Source organism: Sebastes umbrosus, chromosome 19 (assembly GCF_015220745.1).
Source record: "Sebastes umbrosus isolate fSebUmb1 chromosome 19, fSebUmb1.pri, whole genome shotgun sequence".
NCBI lineage: Eukaryota > Metazoa > Chordata > Actinopteri > Perciformes > Sebastidae > Sebastes > Sebastes umbrosus.
In genome coordinates, this window is record NC_051287.1 from 7,336,792 (window position 1) to 7,355,700 (window position 18,909).

The following is an 18,909-nucleotide window of genomic DNA, read 5'->3' on the forward strand; positions in this document are numbered from 1 at the left end:
AACACAAAACAATGAAAAATATTGTCCAAAAACCCTCACAGGTACTGCATTAAGCATAAAAAATATGCTCAAATCATAAAATGTCAAACTCAAGCCCAACAGGCAACAACAGCTGTCAGTGTGTCAGTGTGCTGACTTGACTATGACTTGCCCCAAACTGCATGTGATTATCATAAAGTGGGCATGTCTGGAAAAAAAAAAAATACTTATCAGAATAGCCATAGTCTTAACTTTACCCTCTGTGCGGTTTTAGGTGCGAGAAGCAGCACAAGCTCTCCTGTTGGCTGAGTTGAGGAGGATTGGCCAATCGGGACGTAAGGACACCATCGACCTGTGGGCTCCCTACCTGCCTCAGTATGTGGACACTGTCAGCTCCCGTAAGTACCTCACACTGTTCGCTGATTTCTGTTGGGAGCGGGGGTAATTTTGGTTTGCCCTAATCAGTCGTGCCTGACGTATCCATCCAGCCAATGTTACTTTCAGTTGTGGTAGTGGTTTCTAGGATCAGTTAGCTTAACGTTTTTCACGTCGATTAAAGATATATGACGATTTAAGAGTTGTTATTTCCGTAAATACATCTGCATCCATCGCATCACCAATTGTCTCTATTTTTGGGGCCGTGTTTGTGGCCACTGTTTTCCATGGATGTAGCAAGATAGCTAGTTAGCTATGATGAAGGAAGGGAGATGATATGCCCATTCTTAATCCCACCTACAAAGCTGTGATTGGTCAATTAGTGCAACAAAAGACCTACTTAAACAAATCTGAAATATCTATCTATCTATCTATCTCTCTATCTCTCTATCTCTCTCTCTCTCTCTCTCTCTCTCTCTCTCTCTCTTTCCTTCACTGTCTCTCTCCTCTCTGTCTGTCTGCTGTATATTCCCTGGTCTCTCTCTCTCTGTCTATAGTTACACCTGCTGATGGGAAGAAAGGTGAATCTCCACCTTCTTTTACTAGAAACAGCCTACTAAAATGCTGTGTGTGTGTCTGTGTGTGTTCGGGAGTTGCCTTGTGGTTGCTGAGGATGCTGGGGGTTTCTCAGGGGAACAGTTGCCATGGAAACGGGCACCGGTCAGTGTTGTGTTACCACAGCAGTACCGCAGGCGGGGGAGGTGGGGGAGCGATGGGCCGGTGACCTCAGGGGACGGGGGAAGGATGGAGGGGGTTGGCGGGAGGGGGGTGGAGGGGGACAGAGACAGTGAGATAGAGCGAGGTTAAAGGGTCATTGAATTTGATCTGTGTGCTGCACAGCAAGACTGGAACAGAAAGTAAGATGACTCCATGCTGGTCCTGGAATATCATGGGAAAGTCGGGGAATGTGTTGAATCCTCTAGAGAAGTCTTTTGAATCTGAAGCTGCTCTATTGTTAAACACCAAATATGTAATTTCCACACATTTTGAACTCAAAATCCAACCTTTTTTCCTTCCTGTAAAACAGGGTGTGTTAACCCTTTCTGGTCTCTGACCCTGTGTTTTGGCCCCAACGTTCTCGTACCATCACATAATAACTGCAGGTCTACTCTAATCCTGAAGCTAACCAGCACTAGCACTAGGAAGCATGTATAAAGAGGAGGGTGACAAATATTATCAAACAGGAAACAACGTGGCGGCCTGCTCGTAAACTTTCTGTTATTCCGTCTAAACAATCCACCAAAATCTACTTCTAAAAAACATTTTAACATATTAAAATCAGTTGTAGATTTTAGTTTTCAGTGTAAAATAAACAAAACATCATCGTCATACTGTATACTGGACACCTCTCACACGCTCACTCTGTTGTCCTTCTCATGGGATGGAACATAAGTGGAGCGATTGGACCTATTTCACACTGTTGACACTGTTATCAAATAGGCTCTCTGTAGTCCTCTTATGTCCGTCTGTCTCTCAGCTCATCCTCTCCAGCAGCAGAGTGGTCGGTGTTTGAAGGAAGACACCCGTATTTATCCATTAGCTTTTAGTGAGAGGAAATGTCACTGAGCCCCACTGACGCTGCATGGGGCTGACCAGACAACACACACACACACACACACACACACCCATCCAAAGCAGTGGCCATGACCTTTCAGCTCTCCAGGACGCGTTTAAAGGGCTTTAACACAAAGGAAACAGGCGACCAGGAGTTGTTAACCTGCACTCAGAGGGAGAGACATAAACTGTCCACCCCTGTCTTTATCATCACTGCAGTGTTTAATTAGCTGCTTTTCACCTTGAAGGAGCAGTTTAGTCTTTCTGACAGTGAGATGAGAACATCAATTTCACTCTTTGTGTTAAATAGGGACATGGTTAGCGTAGCTTAGCATAAAGTTTGAAAGCAGGGGGAAACCGCTCTCCTCTGAAGTTAGAGCGTCTCTAACAAGCCCCCCAGGAAGAGTGCCGGGCGTTGAAGCAAATCTTCGCAGTGGCCAAACGGCGGTGCTATACCTTCCATGTCCGTCACGTGATGCCATTTGGCCCAAAAATACTTTTTTTCCCATAGACTTACATTGGGAAAGAGACGTCCACAAATCCGATGGACGTTCGCTGCATGTACTGCCGCGCTGCAGGGACACAGAGTCGGTTGAAAATCCGGAAAGTTTGCCTTGAATGAATCAGACCTCGGCCACATTGTTTTGGAAATGAAAACAGCATTTTTGCCCACTGATATCCAAAAACACACCTCTTCCTGTCTCTCTCCATATTGCCCTGTTAGCTACAAAGAACGTACAGTTTATTGATTCGCCCAGAGTCTCATTTGATTGGATGAATTTTTGTAAACGCCCCCCCCCCCCCCCCCCCCCCCCCCGAGTGCAGGATGAGTCATTAAATATCTGTTTACAGGAAGAGAAAAGACAGAGATTTATAATACTGTGATACTGGAGGTAAATGAACAATTAACACAGGGACACATGATTGAAACTGGGGAAAAAGTATTTCTCATTTCATGGGGACTTTAATCTTTGGGGTGAAAGACTTCCAGAGCTGCAGGGGGTAGAAAGGGGGCAGTGGCAGCCCAGAGTACAGCCTCCAAGGCTGGGCAGGGAGAAAGACTCAACCTGGGGATGGGGGCGGGGGGCTGGATTGATAAAGAGGGGCTCTACACACACTTTACACTCTCATATTCACATACACACACACACACACTTGATTAACCAAAGTCCCCAGCATTGTTCCTCCTCACACACACACACACGCATGAACACACCCAGTTGTTAGGGTCAAACTGTGTGTGTGAAGCTGTGTCTTTGATCACTGAACAGCAGTCACCATTTCCTCTCTCTCCTCTGCCTTTAGTTTAATATCTGGCCCCGATCGCCCAACTCATGAACCTGCTGTTGTTAAAGAACCGCCTCCTCCTCTTCTCTTCTCCTTTGCTTTTCTTTGTCATCCTCTCATCTCCTCCTCTTAGCCTTTTTCTTTTTGGCATCTGTCTCTTCATCACCTCTCCTCCCTCTTCCACTTCATTTCCTTCTTCCTTTCCGTCTGCTCCTTATCCTGCTCCTTCCCCTTGTTCTCTCCCTCCTCTTCACTATTCTTACTTTTCATTCTCGACTTTGTTTTGTTTGTTTCTTTTACTGGTTTTCTATCCCAACTTTTACCCTCCGTCCTTTCCATCTTTCCTTCCCCATCCCCCCTTCCTTTCCCCTTTTTTTCCCTTCATTGCTGGGTGGATGGAGTTGACATTGACTGGCCTTATATTCTTCCATATATATCTTCTATGTAGTTTATTTATATATATAGGGCTGTCAAAGTTAACGCCATAATTACACGTTAACGCATATTCGTTTTAACGCCACTAGTTTCTTTGACGCATTAACAAAACTTGCGATTTTCTATTCGTTGGATTTTTAAAGCTAGAGTGAAGATACTGGCATCATATGGAACTAGAAAGCTAAGGAATCCATTAGTACCAACCATGTCATACTAACTTGTCAAGAAGGACGCTTGATAACGCTCAAAACTTACGCTACTTTTTTGGCGAAGAAAAACTGGCATGGCCATTTTCAAAGGGGTCCCTTGACCTCTGACCTCAAGATATGTGAAATTAAATCTCCCTTACAGATAAGAAATGTGCAATCAACTATGGACAATCATGCGATTAATCTTGATCAAATATTTTAATGGATTGACAGCCCTATTTATAATATATATTATTGTTTGTTAGATATATAAAACACTAAAATACAAAAAAATAAATAAGTAATGAACATTGAATATAAATAGAAGCACGATAGAAATAGCAGACAGTGACAAGGTTTGACATCTTCCTGCTGTTTTTAAATAGAAAAATAAAAATACATATCTCAAATATGTGTTTTTCAAAAATAATTCAAATAACACAGCTGCTAAAAAGGAAACCGACCTGCCTCATCTTACCAGAAAAAAACATAATCATTGATCATTTTATCTATAGCTCTTAAAAAAAGAAAAGAAGAAATGAAACAAAAGATTCAAAATGAAAAAGAAATTGAAGCTTAGAAAGAGGAGAGTACACTTTGATTTAAAGAACAGGAACCGAGGAGAGAGAGAGAGCAACAGACAGAAGAGAGGAGGACGGGATCCTGGAGGTTAACAAGGCATGCTGGGAGCTATGTGTCATGGCTGACATGACAAGCTTGACCTTGGAGCAGGGCACAACGCCTCCTCCTCCCCCTCTGTCATCCACCCCTCCTCCACCTCCCTCAGCTCCTGCGTCTCTCTCTTTCTCATTCCCTCGCCAGTTGAGTTATAGGCCCGACGTGTGTGTGTGTGTGTGTGTGTGTGTGAATGAAAGATGAACCACCTTAAACAACACATGCATACCAGAATTAACCAAATCTGCTCAGTGGTTTATTATCAGACGCAATTCCGTAGCTCTGGAAAGTTATTGCAGTGACATCATTTCATCCATGCAAAGTAATCCATCAGCAATGTGCAGAATATCGGACCATCCCGCACTTCATGATTTATACCAAGTGCCAATGCAGGAGGCAGTGTGTCCTTTATGTAGCGAGGTGGATCGTCGGGGTGGTGGAGGTCGGGGTGGTGGATGGGCGTGTAGCTCGTCTGACTCTAATGCAGGAAACCTGAGTTTATGTCCTGTCACAGACCTGCAATTTATAATGTGACCACTGATCTTAACCGAGTGTTTTAGATGCCTAACTCTAACCATACCTTAGAGATTCTCTATACAATATCCAGAACATTAATATTGAATAAAACACGTATTGTCCATGTACAGATATAGTGGAGTAATGGCTAGCTGATGGCTCCCTCTGTGTGTGTTGTAATCTGAGCTTCTCTGTGCTTTGTTGACGTAACCGGGCTGGCTGGCTAGCTCACGGCCGCTGCTCTGCACTGCGGTCATACGGCGGTTACAGCTGATAACGACGGCGCCATTGCATTGAGTTTGCCATGTTATGATTTGAGCACATTGTTTTATGCTAAGTGCAGTACCTGTGAGGGTTTCTGGAAAATATTCTGGACATTGTTTTGTGTTGTTAATTGATTTCCAATAATAAATATATACATACATTTGCATAAATCAGCATATTTGCCCACTCTTATACTTGACAAATCTGGCTTTAAGGTACATTTTGAACAGATAAAAAATGTGCAATTAATTTGCGATTAACTATTTTAATCAATTCACAGCCCTAAAAATTACAGTATATGTATTATGTTTTGTTTATGCATAAATTCCCATGCGGTATATTGTAATTCTGTTTCAGAATCAAGGGTCTAAGCCGATAGAGGGTGTCCTTTTGGACAGTACAAACACAGTGACACCTGCCAGCCAATCGGAATATATCATTTATCATCTTTACTGGTTCTTCTTTTCTATTCTGATCATCTCCTTTGGCTCCAAACACTGCTGTGTTCCACGTCAGTAGAGCTCTGGTAAACTGAAATTGAACTGAGAGAGAGAGAGAGCTGTTTATGTAGAAACATCAGTGTCCAATCACAGCGAAGCATCAATTATGTTTTAATTAAGTTCAATTAAGTTTTTATCACTTTAACATTTGAGACGGATAATCAACAACCAGGCTGTGTATTGGCCTTCTGTCTTTGTATGTGTGCATGTGTGTGTGTGTGGTCATTATGTTGAGCTGTCAGCAGTGTGTGTGAGCAGGTTAATTGGAACATGATGCACAATGTTAACCAGAATGAATCAATGTAATTACAATGTGTGTAATTACAGTGTTTTTCTGGTATTCATGTCCTCGTGTGTTGTGAATTATTTGGGGGTGGGGGGGTTCAACACAAATGATGTAATTTCTGAAATTAGCTTTTTTTTTTTTTTTTGCCCGTTGTTTTCCCGCACAGGGAAACAGTGTGAGGACTGCATGTGTGTGTGTCTGTGTGTGTGTAATTCATTAATTAGGCTGTTTTCCCGGAGATTAGCCCAGCGTAGGCTCTGTTACCTTTACTCGCTTCATTCATTAGCGCAGCATCATTCATTAGCCCAGCCGCTAATGAAAAGCCACTCTTAATTGGCAATGGAGAGATAAGGGCTAAATGAAAACACTAAATAAAGAGGTTGTGTGTGTGAGTGTGTGAGTGTGTGAGTGTGTGTTTCCATTAATTCTCTAGATAAGGAGGAGGCCCAATAAACCTTTATTAGCTACTTAACCAGGACAGTTAGTCTGATAATAAGGATCAACACAGAAACCTGGTGTGTTGAGCTTACTACACACACATACTCACACATTGTTGAGGGTGAGGAGAGTCATTTAAATACCTTGTATGGTCATGCTACTTAAAATACACTGAACACACTGCATACATGTATGCTAGTCTGCTCTTTATGTCTTTTCGTCAACATGTGTTTCCTACACACTGTGTTTCTTTATTGATTTATTCCCGTCAAATGACTCAACCTTATCTGTTCCAACTCACTGTATGGATGTTAAAGGAATATTTTACAAGGCTTGATATGATAAACTTGGTAAACTGTGGTCTTCCTGTTTAATGTCTCAGTACGTTTTCTAATGTTTATTGTAACTATGCTGTTTATCACAGTGCAGACATGGTGTTGTCTTGACAGAGATTTGATCTTATTCAGGGGAAGTTCACTGAGAGCAATAGTCTCTTTTTCAGGAATGCCCTGATCACATTCACACAGTTACAGATTCACACTTGGAAGCTCGAGGGCACCTTAGTGGTAGTAATGAGGGAGGGGCAAATGCTGCTTCTTCACTTTCCCCACCCAGATTTATCCTGTCGCTCCGGAGGATTGAACCGACAACCTTCCGGTCACAAGCTTGCTTCTCACGCCCTGATGGTCCGCCTATTTCATGTGACAATACAGGCTGATATTTAAAAACTAAAATGTTTGTTTCTCTCTCTCTCTCTCTCCTTAGCTGGGTCAACCACTGAGCCCTCCCCTCCAGCTCCGCCTCCTCCCGAGGTTCAGCCAATAGAAGCAAAGGTTCCTGAGGAGGAAATGGACGTTACGGATGATGACATCACAGCAGGTAGGGACATGAAATACGACGTATAAAAAAAAGGCTCATTTAAAGTGGCAATCGTTGAGATTTCAGTTGACGGAAGGGGTTTATTTCACAATAATGACTGGCTTGCTGTACATTATCCTTTCCATAACAAAGAGTATTGAAGCCAAGAGACGAAACTCCGGTGTCTTTTTGACAACTGCCGCCATTTTGGACTGAAAATGCTTATTGTATTTATAATATTTTATTGTTCAACACAGGCCAATTTTGTAGAATTCACTTCTTGGCAATATACGTTCTTTGTCTATAATCCAACACGGTGACCATCTCAAAAGGCATAATTATTGCACAGTCCTATCCCGGTATCAGGGACAGGGTGAGGAGTTGGTTCACCATCTTATCAAAGATTCAAAATTACATTTCTTAAAGCAACTTACTTACAAACTTACTGTGAAATGTTTGAGGGTGTTTGGGGTATAAAATTAAAGGATTGTTTTCCCCAGTGACCTGTGGAGCCTCATCTGGTTTGATATAGGAAACATTAAAAGGTCATTTATCATTTATGTGACACTGAATTTAGGAGTTTTGCTCCGGTGACTCTGAATGTAGGTTAATCACTGTGTGTGTGTGTGTGTGAGTGTGAGTGTGTGTGTGTGTGTGTGTGTGTGTGTGTGTGTTTTCTAATCAGTGCCACACAGCCCATGTGTAATGTCAGTGTACTGTGACCTGCATGGTGTTAAAAGCAGTTTGATGTTTAGTGTGCACACATGCGTCCTCTCCCTCTCCCTCTCACACACACTCACACAAACACACACGATAAGGTGAGAAACACTTCTCCCCAGGAAACGACTGACACCTGCAATACAGGTAGAAAACACACACACACACACACACACACACACACACACACACACACACACTTTTCCAGTCCATTTATCTTTTGACACATTTCCCAGAAAGTTTAACGGTGACAGACACAGACAGGTAGATTTTCTCTAGTGACTACACTCACACAAACAAACATTTGAACAGTACATTTTGATTTATTTGGGATCATTTACGTATAAAGATCGAGTATTTTTCCTTTTGAGTGGCTTGTGTTCCACCAGCTTCATGCCTGTACACTTTGCACAATTTACTTCCTCGTAAAGCAGCTGATCATCATCTCATTAACTGTAATGGATTCAGAGATCACAGAAAAACAACTTGCACGTCTAAAGGGGAAATTTATATTCCAAAAAGCACTGCAGAAATGGCTCCAACGCTGTCTTACCATCTCTTCCCTTCCTCCTCCTCCCTCCATCCTTCCCTCAGACCAGTCAATATCGCGGATGTGTCTGACAATTTATCATTTCTCACAGCTCATTTTTCTCCTATTGACAGCAGTTTTTTTTTTTTCCATTCAGTCTCTGCAGTATTAAATCTGTTAGCAGACGCCTCAAAGACAGAGCCGAGTCTGAATCTTCTCTGCTGTGGTGGAAAAAACTCATTGAGCCTTAAAACTTTTCACTGTCTTTCTCTTCCTTCCTTCCTTCCTACCTTCCTTCCTTCCTCTAATTTGTGATTGATGTACTGTTTTGGGAAACCTGTTAGTGTTTTGGGTAATGGAGAATCAGCTACACATGTGTAGTTTGTGATATTACTAAGCAGTTAAAGGTGTTTAAAAATATATATATTTTTTCATGAAAATCAAACCCCATGTTTTGATTTTCAGTCTACTATATCCATTCAATGTAATTACCTCTCCATATAGTAAAGTGTCCATAGTTTTTATTGGTTGTGGAAGAGTCCGCCATTCCCATGCTGGATTCAGATTGCCTACCTAAACTTGAGGGATTCACAGAAAAATGATGCACGTATGTAATCCAGCACACTTTGACCTCATTGATATCCGCATATTTCTGTTTGTCTATTTGTTGAGAAAGTTAAATGATTTATATACGTACGCAGATGATAGGGCAACATCTTCAAATGTCTTCTAAACCCAAAGATATTCAATTTGCAATGATATAAAACAGAGAAAAGCAGCAAATCCTAACACTGGAGAGGCTGGAACCAGACAATAGTGATATAATAGTGATCTGCAAATCAACAGAAAGGTAGATTCATTAGGTTCATACTTGTACGAGGAACTTTCATTTTGTGTTGATTTTGGCGGTCCCTGTGGACAAAAGCGGTAGTGTTTCCGAGCACCAGACTCCCTTTAGAAAACCTCTCATTTTACTGCAGCAGGGTCTGACGGTCTGCCCCGCGTATTCCTGGTTCTGGTTCTCCCGTGCCTCCCTTCCCTCCCGGGAAGAACAGGAGAAAAAGGGGGAGGGGAGGAAATATAGAAGTAAAAGAATGTAGGGAAGGACAGGAGATGAGGAAAGGGGAAGAGGAGAGAGGAAACAAAAGAGGAGGAGATGAAGAGGAGACAAAGGAATAAAGACAGAGATGTCGACAGCCACAGAATCACTTGGCTGCAGGCTGTTACCACAGCGATAGACTCATCACCTCCGTCTACTGTCTCCCCTGTCACACACACAAACACACACACACACACACACACACACACACACTGTTCAGGTTGTGCAGGTGACAACAGTTGTTGCTCGGTGCCACAGCTGCAAAACCTCCCAGACCAGAGCACACACACACACACGCGCGCACACACACACACACACACACACACACACACACACACACACACACACACACACACACACACACACACACACACACACACACCTCTGTGTGTGTGTATGTGTGTGTTGTAATTATGTCCATAGCAGTGTCAGGGGATGTCATTAGGATCCACAGTACCCTCCTCCTCAAATCCTCCCCCCAAGCCCCCCCCCACACACACACACACACACACACACACACACACACACACACACACCCACACCCACACACACCTCTACTGGCATGACATTTTGATGGGAAACATTTTGCCAAAGCATCTACACAAACAGTGTGAAGTGAGTGACGCAGACAGTGAATACAGAGACACAATGATGCACAGTGAACAGGATGAAACAGGCGGTGGTGATCTGGTGATCACTAACTGTTTAGTTGAAATTTGTTTGTAAAACATCTATAAACATTACATAGATAGATGGACCAGAAACCAATTATTAGCCAGACAAAGTATTAACTATCTATCTAAATAATGTTATATAGATTCTTTACAAAAGTATTTATTAACCATTTAACAACATATTATAATCATCAGTTACAACTTTATAATAGCCATCCAAATAAAGTTTATAGACGGTTTACAAACCGATTATTAACCATTAACAAAGTGTTACAAATACCTATCTATGTAAAGTTTACAAATAATATCTTAATCATTAGCAAATACCATTTCTAAATGTTGGTTATTATAAAGTGTTACCAGCTGTAGAATTAGATTATTAGTCTATCAACAGATAATTAACATATTTTTTTTACAAGCGATTGTCATTTATAAAGTCAAAATGTCAAATATTCTCTGGTTCCAGCTTCTCAATTGTGAAGATTTGCTCCTTGTCTCTATTCTATATTATTGTCGGTTGAATATCAATGTTTTTTTGTTTTTTCCTTTTGTCTTTGGGCCGTTGTTCAGCCCATAAGAACACTGGTAACTGCAGTGTTTTTCAATTCACTACAAAACATCTGCAGCTGCATTGAAACCCGATCATATTTATGTGGAACAGTAACGTGGTTCTACACTAGAGGGAAGACTGAGAGAGAGGATCTCATCTCTGCCTCTGATGGAGCGGCTGACCTCAGGGAGGTCAAAGGTTGCTGCTGGACACAGTCCCATCCCCCCCTACCTAAAACGGAGACGTTTGAAAACACAGCTGACCCCATGTTAGTTTTAAAACTCCCGGTTTGTATTTTAGTCTGGACGGACAGAAACGGAGACCTTTGAAAGCGATGACGCAAACATCAACGTTAGTTTCTTTATTGGGTCTCATCAGCCATGACATCACGCCCCATCACATGCACCTTTTCCGGAAGAAAAGAAATGACAGCCTAGAACACCAGTGGTTAATTACAACATGGATAACGAGCTACAAGCGTTGCTGACCTTGTTGTCCATGCTAGCAGCTGTAGTGCAGTTCAATTCTGCATTTTATTATGCTACTACTGCCTACGTGCGCAGGAGGCAAGCTTTTATTTGAGCGCTTTGCATCAATTACTGTGTCCAGCGCTGCTTCCTGTTTACACCGGCATGCGCATGCCCAGTATACTTGAATGGTCATGTGATATGCGTTTTCAGGCATGGTAGTATGAACAGAAACGGCCCTTAAACGCCCGTCTGGACAGAGGTCGTTTAGTAACGTATTAGTGTGGATGTAGCCTTAAACCACAGATAGATACTTGCAGCAGTATTGCTTTCTATTCAACATCAGTTCCTCATCCTGTTAGTTGGGAGGAAGGAAGGAAAGTCGTACCCTTGTGAGGGGTCTGCAGCGGCACAGATAGAGGTCAGAGGTCAAAGGTCAAGCTGACCCTCACCTCACAGTGTCATTAGCCCCAGTTGTGATTTGGTTAGCTGAAACGCTAGCCTCCCCTGCTAATCTAATATCCTGGAGCCTGGAGGTCGCCTGGGTCAGATCACATTTCTCCTCAGAACAGATTGAACTTATGGAGAGATAAATGGTCGGAGCTGCGACTCCCAGCGCTCTGATTGTTTCTGATGATTGTGTCTCTTCTGTTTTACACAGCGAGGGACCCAGCTGGTGTGTAGGAATATTATTATATTACACACAGAAGAGTGAAGTTATTGTCCAAATGTTATTAATGTACAGGAATGTATTTCTGGTGGATAGATGGTAGGACAGGACAGTATGTATGAACACAGAACATTTTGTTCGCTATGGTACATTGTAGTATGGTATAGCATGGTATAGTATACTATATTATATTATACAATGTATAATAGACACAGAATCAGATTATTCTTGTGGCGGTAGCTGACTCACTTCTCTCTCATTCTTTGAGAATATGTGCAATGTACAGAGATAAGAATCCAATGTAATGCATTGAGGCAGATGTGGGATCAATAATCTAATAATAGTGGTCTGTACATCCATCAGTACTTTGCAAACTAGAGAAAAGGAAAAGGCGGGAACAGTCCTTTGTTTACGTTTTCAAGGTTGCGCGTGAGTTGTTTTACTCACCAGCACGAGTGCTGCTCTATCGCCGCATTTCCACCAGATCCGGTGATGGAGTGCGTCTCAACGCTTTCCATTCATTTCCTATGGAAAGCAGGAGAAGCCCAGTCGCCCAGTGCATGGTGGGAGGTTTTGCGGCGAGTTGGAAAGGGTTTGTATTTGCATAACGTTGAAAAATGTTAACTTTTATGTAAATGAGCCCGTCCAGCGCGACGCATCCGACTCACGAAACTTGGACCAAGCTGTCAAACTAGGCTATGTAGTTCTAAAATGAAACGAGAAAAAAATTCTCGCTGAAAATGTTTTCAGAAGTAGATTTTGGTGGATTGTTTAGATGGAATAACAGAAAGTTTACAATCAGCCTGCCATGTTGTTTCCTGTTTGAAACGGCAAACCAGAAAACCAGGGACCAATCAGGTGCATTCAACGATCGGGTAGGTCACCGCTTGAACGGCCAGTTGAGAGGAGCAGCGCGTCCCCTGTTGTCCCCGCTGGACCTGGTGGACATGTACTGCTGGATTTAACATTATAGACATGACCACTGACTATTTGTGTAACAATTTAGCCACAAATTCACAGACTGACCGTACACGGTGCAGCCATGTACTCGGTTTTGACCGATTCTTGTTTACTTTACTGAGGCTCTGAATGTCCCATCAATATGGTTCTTCACTGACACTCTCCTCTCATATACAGATCGTTTGTGTTGAAAACTTGCAGACAAAAAACACAAACACTATGCTATAGTATGGACACAATGGTACTCAATTACAGAATAAAGACATGCATTCATTCACTGCTTTAGTAGCTGCTAGTGCTTCCTCTTTTCTAACCTAAACAGTTGATCACAGTATGACACTCACATTCTCTCTCTCTCTCTCTCTCTCTCTGTCTCTCTAACACACATACATACACACACACACACACGTACACACTTGTCTCATGGTTGAGTGGACAGTGTGATAATGTGCACGTGAAGGGGGATGGGCAGGGTGTGTGTGATTGTCTGTGTGTATGTGTGTGTGTGTGTGTGTGTGTCAGGGTTTATGAATGTGTCACAAAGATAAAGCGCTGGCCTTGGGGTAGTGTGTCCGTGTGTGTGTGTTTGTGTGTGTGTGTGTGTGTGTGTGTGCATATGTGTGTGTGTTACAGACTGGCAGCCTGCTCATGACGTGGATGGAGAATCACAGAGACAGATGGAAATGACTGGTTTACTGGCTGGATATCTCGGCGGTCACTGTCAGAATACCTGATTGGCTGTTTGATTACTAACCGACTTAATTGCAACCTGATTGGCTGTCTGACTGACGGTTTTGCTAACTGGTTTAAAAACAGGCCTGATTGGTTGCTTAACTATCTCAGCTCCTAGTCACAAGCCTGTCACAGACAACCATCCACAGTGTGATGGTTTGACTTCATTATTATTATTTCCTTATGAAGTCATTTAGGTCAGACGAAGAGTCAACCAGCACGACTGATTGTTAACGTCAGAATCCCCCAGCTCATCTAGACAATCAGACAGACAGAGAGGTAGTTAGTTTCCAGGCCTCTGGGTAGATTCAGATGTTAATACTGGTCACATTGATCAGTATGAAGCTCTGTTTTCACCTCAGAGTGAATGATTGAAAGGCAAAGCACTGAAATCAGAGGCTGCAGATTTCTCAACATGTGTCCTGAAGTCCAAATTTTTATTCAAAGCAAACTACCAACCTCTTCTTCACCGTCTTAAAGAAGTCCAGTACATTCAGATTCACTATTCTCCGCTGTTTCCTCCGCTTTACTGTCAGCAAGTGATTCAGTTCAGGAAAATGTTGAGTTCTCAGATAATTTGTCTTTTTCACCGCAGAGATCTGCTTGTTGTGTCTAATCAGGTCGGATTAACTGTCAGACATCTTGAATTGATCCAACGCTTCAGACTCGACACAACAAACTATAAATCTGTCATCAAGCTTTTTCCCTTATTTCTCCTCCATTTCTCAGCAATCCAACAGAGAAACAACTCTCTTTTAAAGTTATATTTCATGGCATTTCTTATATGAAAATGGTTCCACTCCTCTCTACCACACTGATATACAACATTATATTGATTTTCTTTTTTTTTTTTTAAAGTAGAAGAAAGAGAGGTAGGCACAAACAGCACAATGGTACCACTTTGAAAATCCAAAATGAGAACATTTTGCATTTGGACATTAACTTTGAGCTGCAGACACTGTGATTTTGGTTTAAATACATTTAGAAGTTCTGTTAAAGTTCTGAAAAGTCCCATTAGATATTGTACTGATGTAAAAAAAACTCCAGACATGGTGAGGCTTTTACCATCCTACAAGTTTTGCCCTGGCAAACCCACAGTACTGCAGAGACATACAGTATACACACAGAGGAAAAAAAAAAGAGGTACTGTGACGTATTTCCCCGTGAAATGGAATATTTGAGCGGTGTACAGTTACAAGAGGGATTTAAATCAAATCCTTTGCATTTGATTGGACAACTAAAAAGTGGGTGGGCTTAGAAAGCAGCGCGATACGGAGCTACTGAGGACTGTTCTTGTCGCTAAAAGTTGCAGATTCATTGATGTTATTGTTGTTGAAATTAGTCGGCACTAGCTTACGTAAGCACACGTCATATTTTGTTTTACAGGAAGAAAAGCTGATTGAAGTTTGATATAAAAATACAAAGAATTAGATTTTTTATTTTAAAATTGCATTTATCGTTAAATCGCAATTTTTTTATGTGTTCAAAATTTACCTTAAAGAGAGATTTGTCAAGTATTTAATACTCTTATCAACATGGGAGTGGACAAATATGCTTGCTTTATGCAAATTATGTATATATTTAATATTGGAAATCAATTAACAACACAAAACAATTACAAATATTGTCCAGAAACCCTCACAGGTACTGCATTTAGCATAAAAAATATGCTCAAATCATAACATGGCAAACTCAAGCCCGACAGGCAACAACAGCTGTCAGTGTGTCAGTGTGCTGACTTGACTATGACTTGCCCCAAACTGCATGTGATCATCATGAAGTGGGCATGTCTGTAAAGGGGCGACTCGTGGGTACCCAGAGAACCCATTTTCATTCACATATCTTGAGGTCAAAGGTCAAGGGACCCTTTTGAAAATGGCCATGCCAGTTTTTCTCTCGCTGAAATTTAGGGTAAGTCAGGAGCGTTATTTAGCCTCCTTCACGACAAGCTAGTATGAGATAGGTACCAGTGGATTCCTTTGGTTTTCTAGTTTCATATGATGCCAGTATCGTCTCTCTGGCTTTAAAACAGAGCCCGCTACATCCTCCGAAAGATCGCGGCCCGTCGGATCTTTAAGAAGTTAATTAATAATTGCAAGTTGCGTTAACGAAATTAGTGGCGTTAAACCAAATTTGTGTTTACGCATTATTACTCGGTGGGAGGACATGAACCACGGTCTCCTTTGTCAAAGTCTTGAGCTTTGTACGTCTACCTACTGTACCTGCTACTTCTACCACTTACTGCACCAAACAATACTACAAAAGAAGTTACCAGTGCATTGATGCATTGATATCATACTGACATAATAGTCAGCTTTGAAATATCTCCAAAATGATCTGTATTTCATTCCCCTGGTAACTTGTTGGGTTTCTATAAACATTTTAATTGTTCTGCAAGATGTTATGGTCCTTTATCATCTTCCGTAGTCCTCACCTGCCTCGCGCCTCCTGTTTCTTCTCTGTCTGTGTGATGGGAAGATAATTTTCTTTTCCCTCTCACTCTAAGTTGTAATGCTTTTCATTTGGCGGAGTGTAAATCTAATTCCGTCAGATGGCTTTGATTCATCTGCGAGCGAGAGGAGAGTGCGACTAAGCTGCGGTGGCTTTAATAAAAGTAATTCCTTCTTTATGAAGAAGTGGCGTGATGGAGGCCGTGCACTGTCTCTGCATTAGGGAAATTAACATCCAGAGCCATTTTTCAGACCGCTCCATTAACGGCACGAATCTGACAGCCGCAGAGTGACGAAAATATTGGTTGTATTAAAAACCTGTCGGATAGTAAATTAAACTGCGAAACAAACACATAATTGATAACAGAGGATAGAAAAATAAGACCTCAGGCTTTCAATATTGCCAATCTGTGCCTCCGTGCAGTAGTACTGACTTATGAAGTGGAGCAAAGTTAATGTGATTGGGAGTGGATGTAGCTGTAGAAAAGTGCATCTGTCCTGCATCACTACTGTGTTGAAGCATGTGGGGAAGGCAAGGGGAAGAAATACCTGAAATGTTAGGGATGACTCGTGAGTCAAAATGATGACACTCAGTTGAAAAGTTGATATACTGAGTCCAAATTATTAGATAGTAAGTCAAAATCTTAACTTAATACTTATTATTTTGTATTAATCTATGATATAAAGTTTATTTGCATGTACTGTAATTGTCAAAATGTATAATCCGTTATGAAATAACATAACATATATTACAATATATTGTAATTAGGGCTGTTAGGTGATTCAAATATTTAATCGCGATTAATCGCATATTTTTTATCTGTTGAAATTGTACCTTAAAGGGAGATTTGTCAATTATTTAATACTCTTATCAACATGGGAGTGGACAATATGCTTGCATTATGCAAGTGTATGTATATATTTATTATTGGAAATCAATTACCAACACAAAACAATGACAAATATTGTCCAGAAACCCTCACAGGTACTGCATTAAGCATAAAATATATGCTGAAATCATAACATGGCAAACTGCAGCCCAACAGGCAACAACAGCTGTCAGTGTGTCAGTTTGCTGACTTGACTATGACTTGCCCCAAACTGCATGTGATTATCATAAAGTGGGCATGTCTGTAAAGGGGAGACTCGTGGGTACCCAGAGAACCCATTTTCATTCACATATCTTGAGGTCAGAGGTCAAGGGACCCCTTTGAAAATGGCCATGACAGTTTTTCCTTGCCAAAATTCAGCGTAAGTTTGGAGCATTATTTAACCTCCTTTGCGACAAGCTAGTATGACATGGTTGGTACCAATGGATTCCTTATTTTTTAGTTTCATATGATGCTAGTATCTTCACTCTAGCTTTAAAACTGAGCCCGCTACTACCAAGACATTGCAAGTTGCGTTAATGTATTAAAGAAATGAGTGGCATTAAAAGGAATTTGCGTTAACGCGTTCACTTTGACAGCCCTACAAAAAAAGTAACAAAACGACTGGGTTAGGTTTAGTAGAGAAACACCATGATGAAAATAAGTGAACACTGAGTTTTAGTTTCACATGGGACACGAACGGCGATCTCCTGGACGAAAAGACAGTGCCGTTTTCGTTGTATGGGAACGAAATTTCCCAGGCTGATTTGACAGATCATTTCAGAACAGGTTCTTATTTTTTAAACTATTTTTCATGGGATAGGATGTTTATATGATGTTGTTGTATTGCTGCTTCATGATGTAGGCCTTGGCTGTTCTAGAAATAAGGGAAACTCTGAAAGTAATAGCTGCTGTGAGGGAGGTTAATGGATCTAAAGATTGATGGATGATCAGCAGAGATGTAAAATCAACAGGATGTGTAGTTACTAGTAAAACCAGCAGTTTGCTTTAGTTGTGTGGTCTCTTCTTACAAACTTGTATCCAGTTTGTTTGTGGTATCTCCTGCGGACGCCCCCTGACCCCTCCCCCTCCCCTTCCATGCCATCTAATTGAAGCGCTGTGTTCCCAGCAAGCGTAGATAGCTCCCCTGTCTGTGTCTTAAGACAGTAAAATACACTTAACCTTCAGATGGACTCGGGCCGGTTGGAAGGGCAGCCACCGTTTCAGGACTCAAATCTTTTTTCTCTATCAACTTAATTGTGTTTTTCAATTATTTCCCCAGATTTTCTGTCTCCTGACATTTGCTGTAAGGACAGTGTTTACCCCCGACTCTCCCCCTCCTCCCACAACATCAGCGCTCTTTTGTTTTATGGAACTTCTTTCTTGATCTAGAGACATACAAAGGCTTGAGGCAACCTTCAGAGTTCTTGTTTTTTGAGTTCTTGTATATTCATGCTTTTACCTTCATGGCTAAATCTTTTCTCTCACGGCATTTTACTGCCTGTCGTTCACTTTTCTTCCTCCCTCCTTTCGTTCTCACATCAGTTTCCTGCTGCTATTGATTCCCTCCCTCAGTCCCTGGTGATCAGGTTTTACCAGTCTCCCATTGATTACCAATGGAGGCGGGTTGAGGTGCACCATGGGAAGATGGTGGGGCTGCAGCTCGAGAGGGGAGGGTTTGGGAAGGTTGTTGGTTTGATTTCCTCAGCAGGGTTACTAGAAAACAAAATATATACAATTTTTTATCATAATAGTAATATAAATATATATTAGGGCT

The 18,909-nt window shown here is 41.6% G+C and overlaps 1 protein-coding gene across 4 annotated transcripts in view; it reads left to right on the top strand.

Annotated features, from left to right (window-relative positions):
• Positions 1–18,909, top strand: part of LOC119478069 (WD repeat-containing protein 7) — a 96,561-nt gene that overhangs the window by 40,477 nt on the left and 37,175 nt on the right. For all 4 annotated transcript variants that reach the window (XM_037752480.1, XM_037752481.1, XM_037752485.1 and 1 more), the window contains 2 exons: positions 254–377; positions 7,323–7,436. In XM_037752480.1, the coding sequence (XP_037608408.1) occupies positions 254–377; positions 7,323–7,436 (238 nt within the window). The remainder of the gene's footprint in view (positions 1–253; positions 378–7,322; positions 7,437–18,909) is intronic.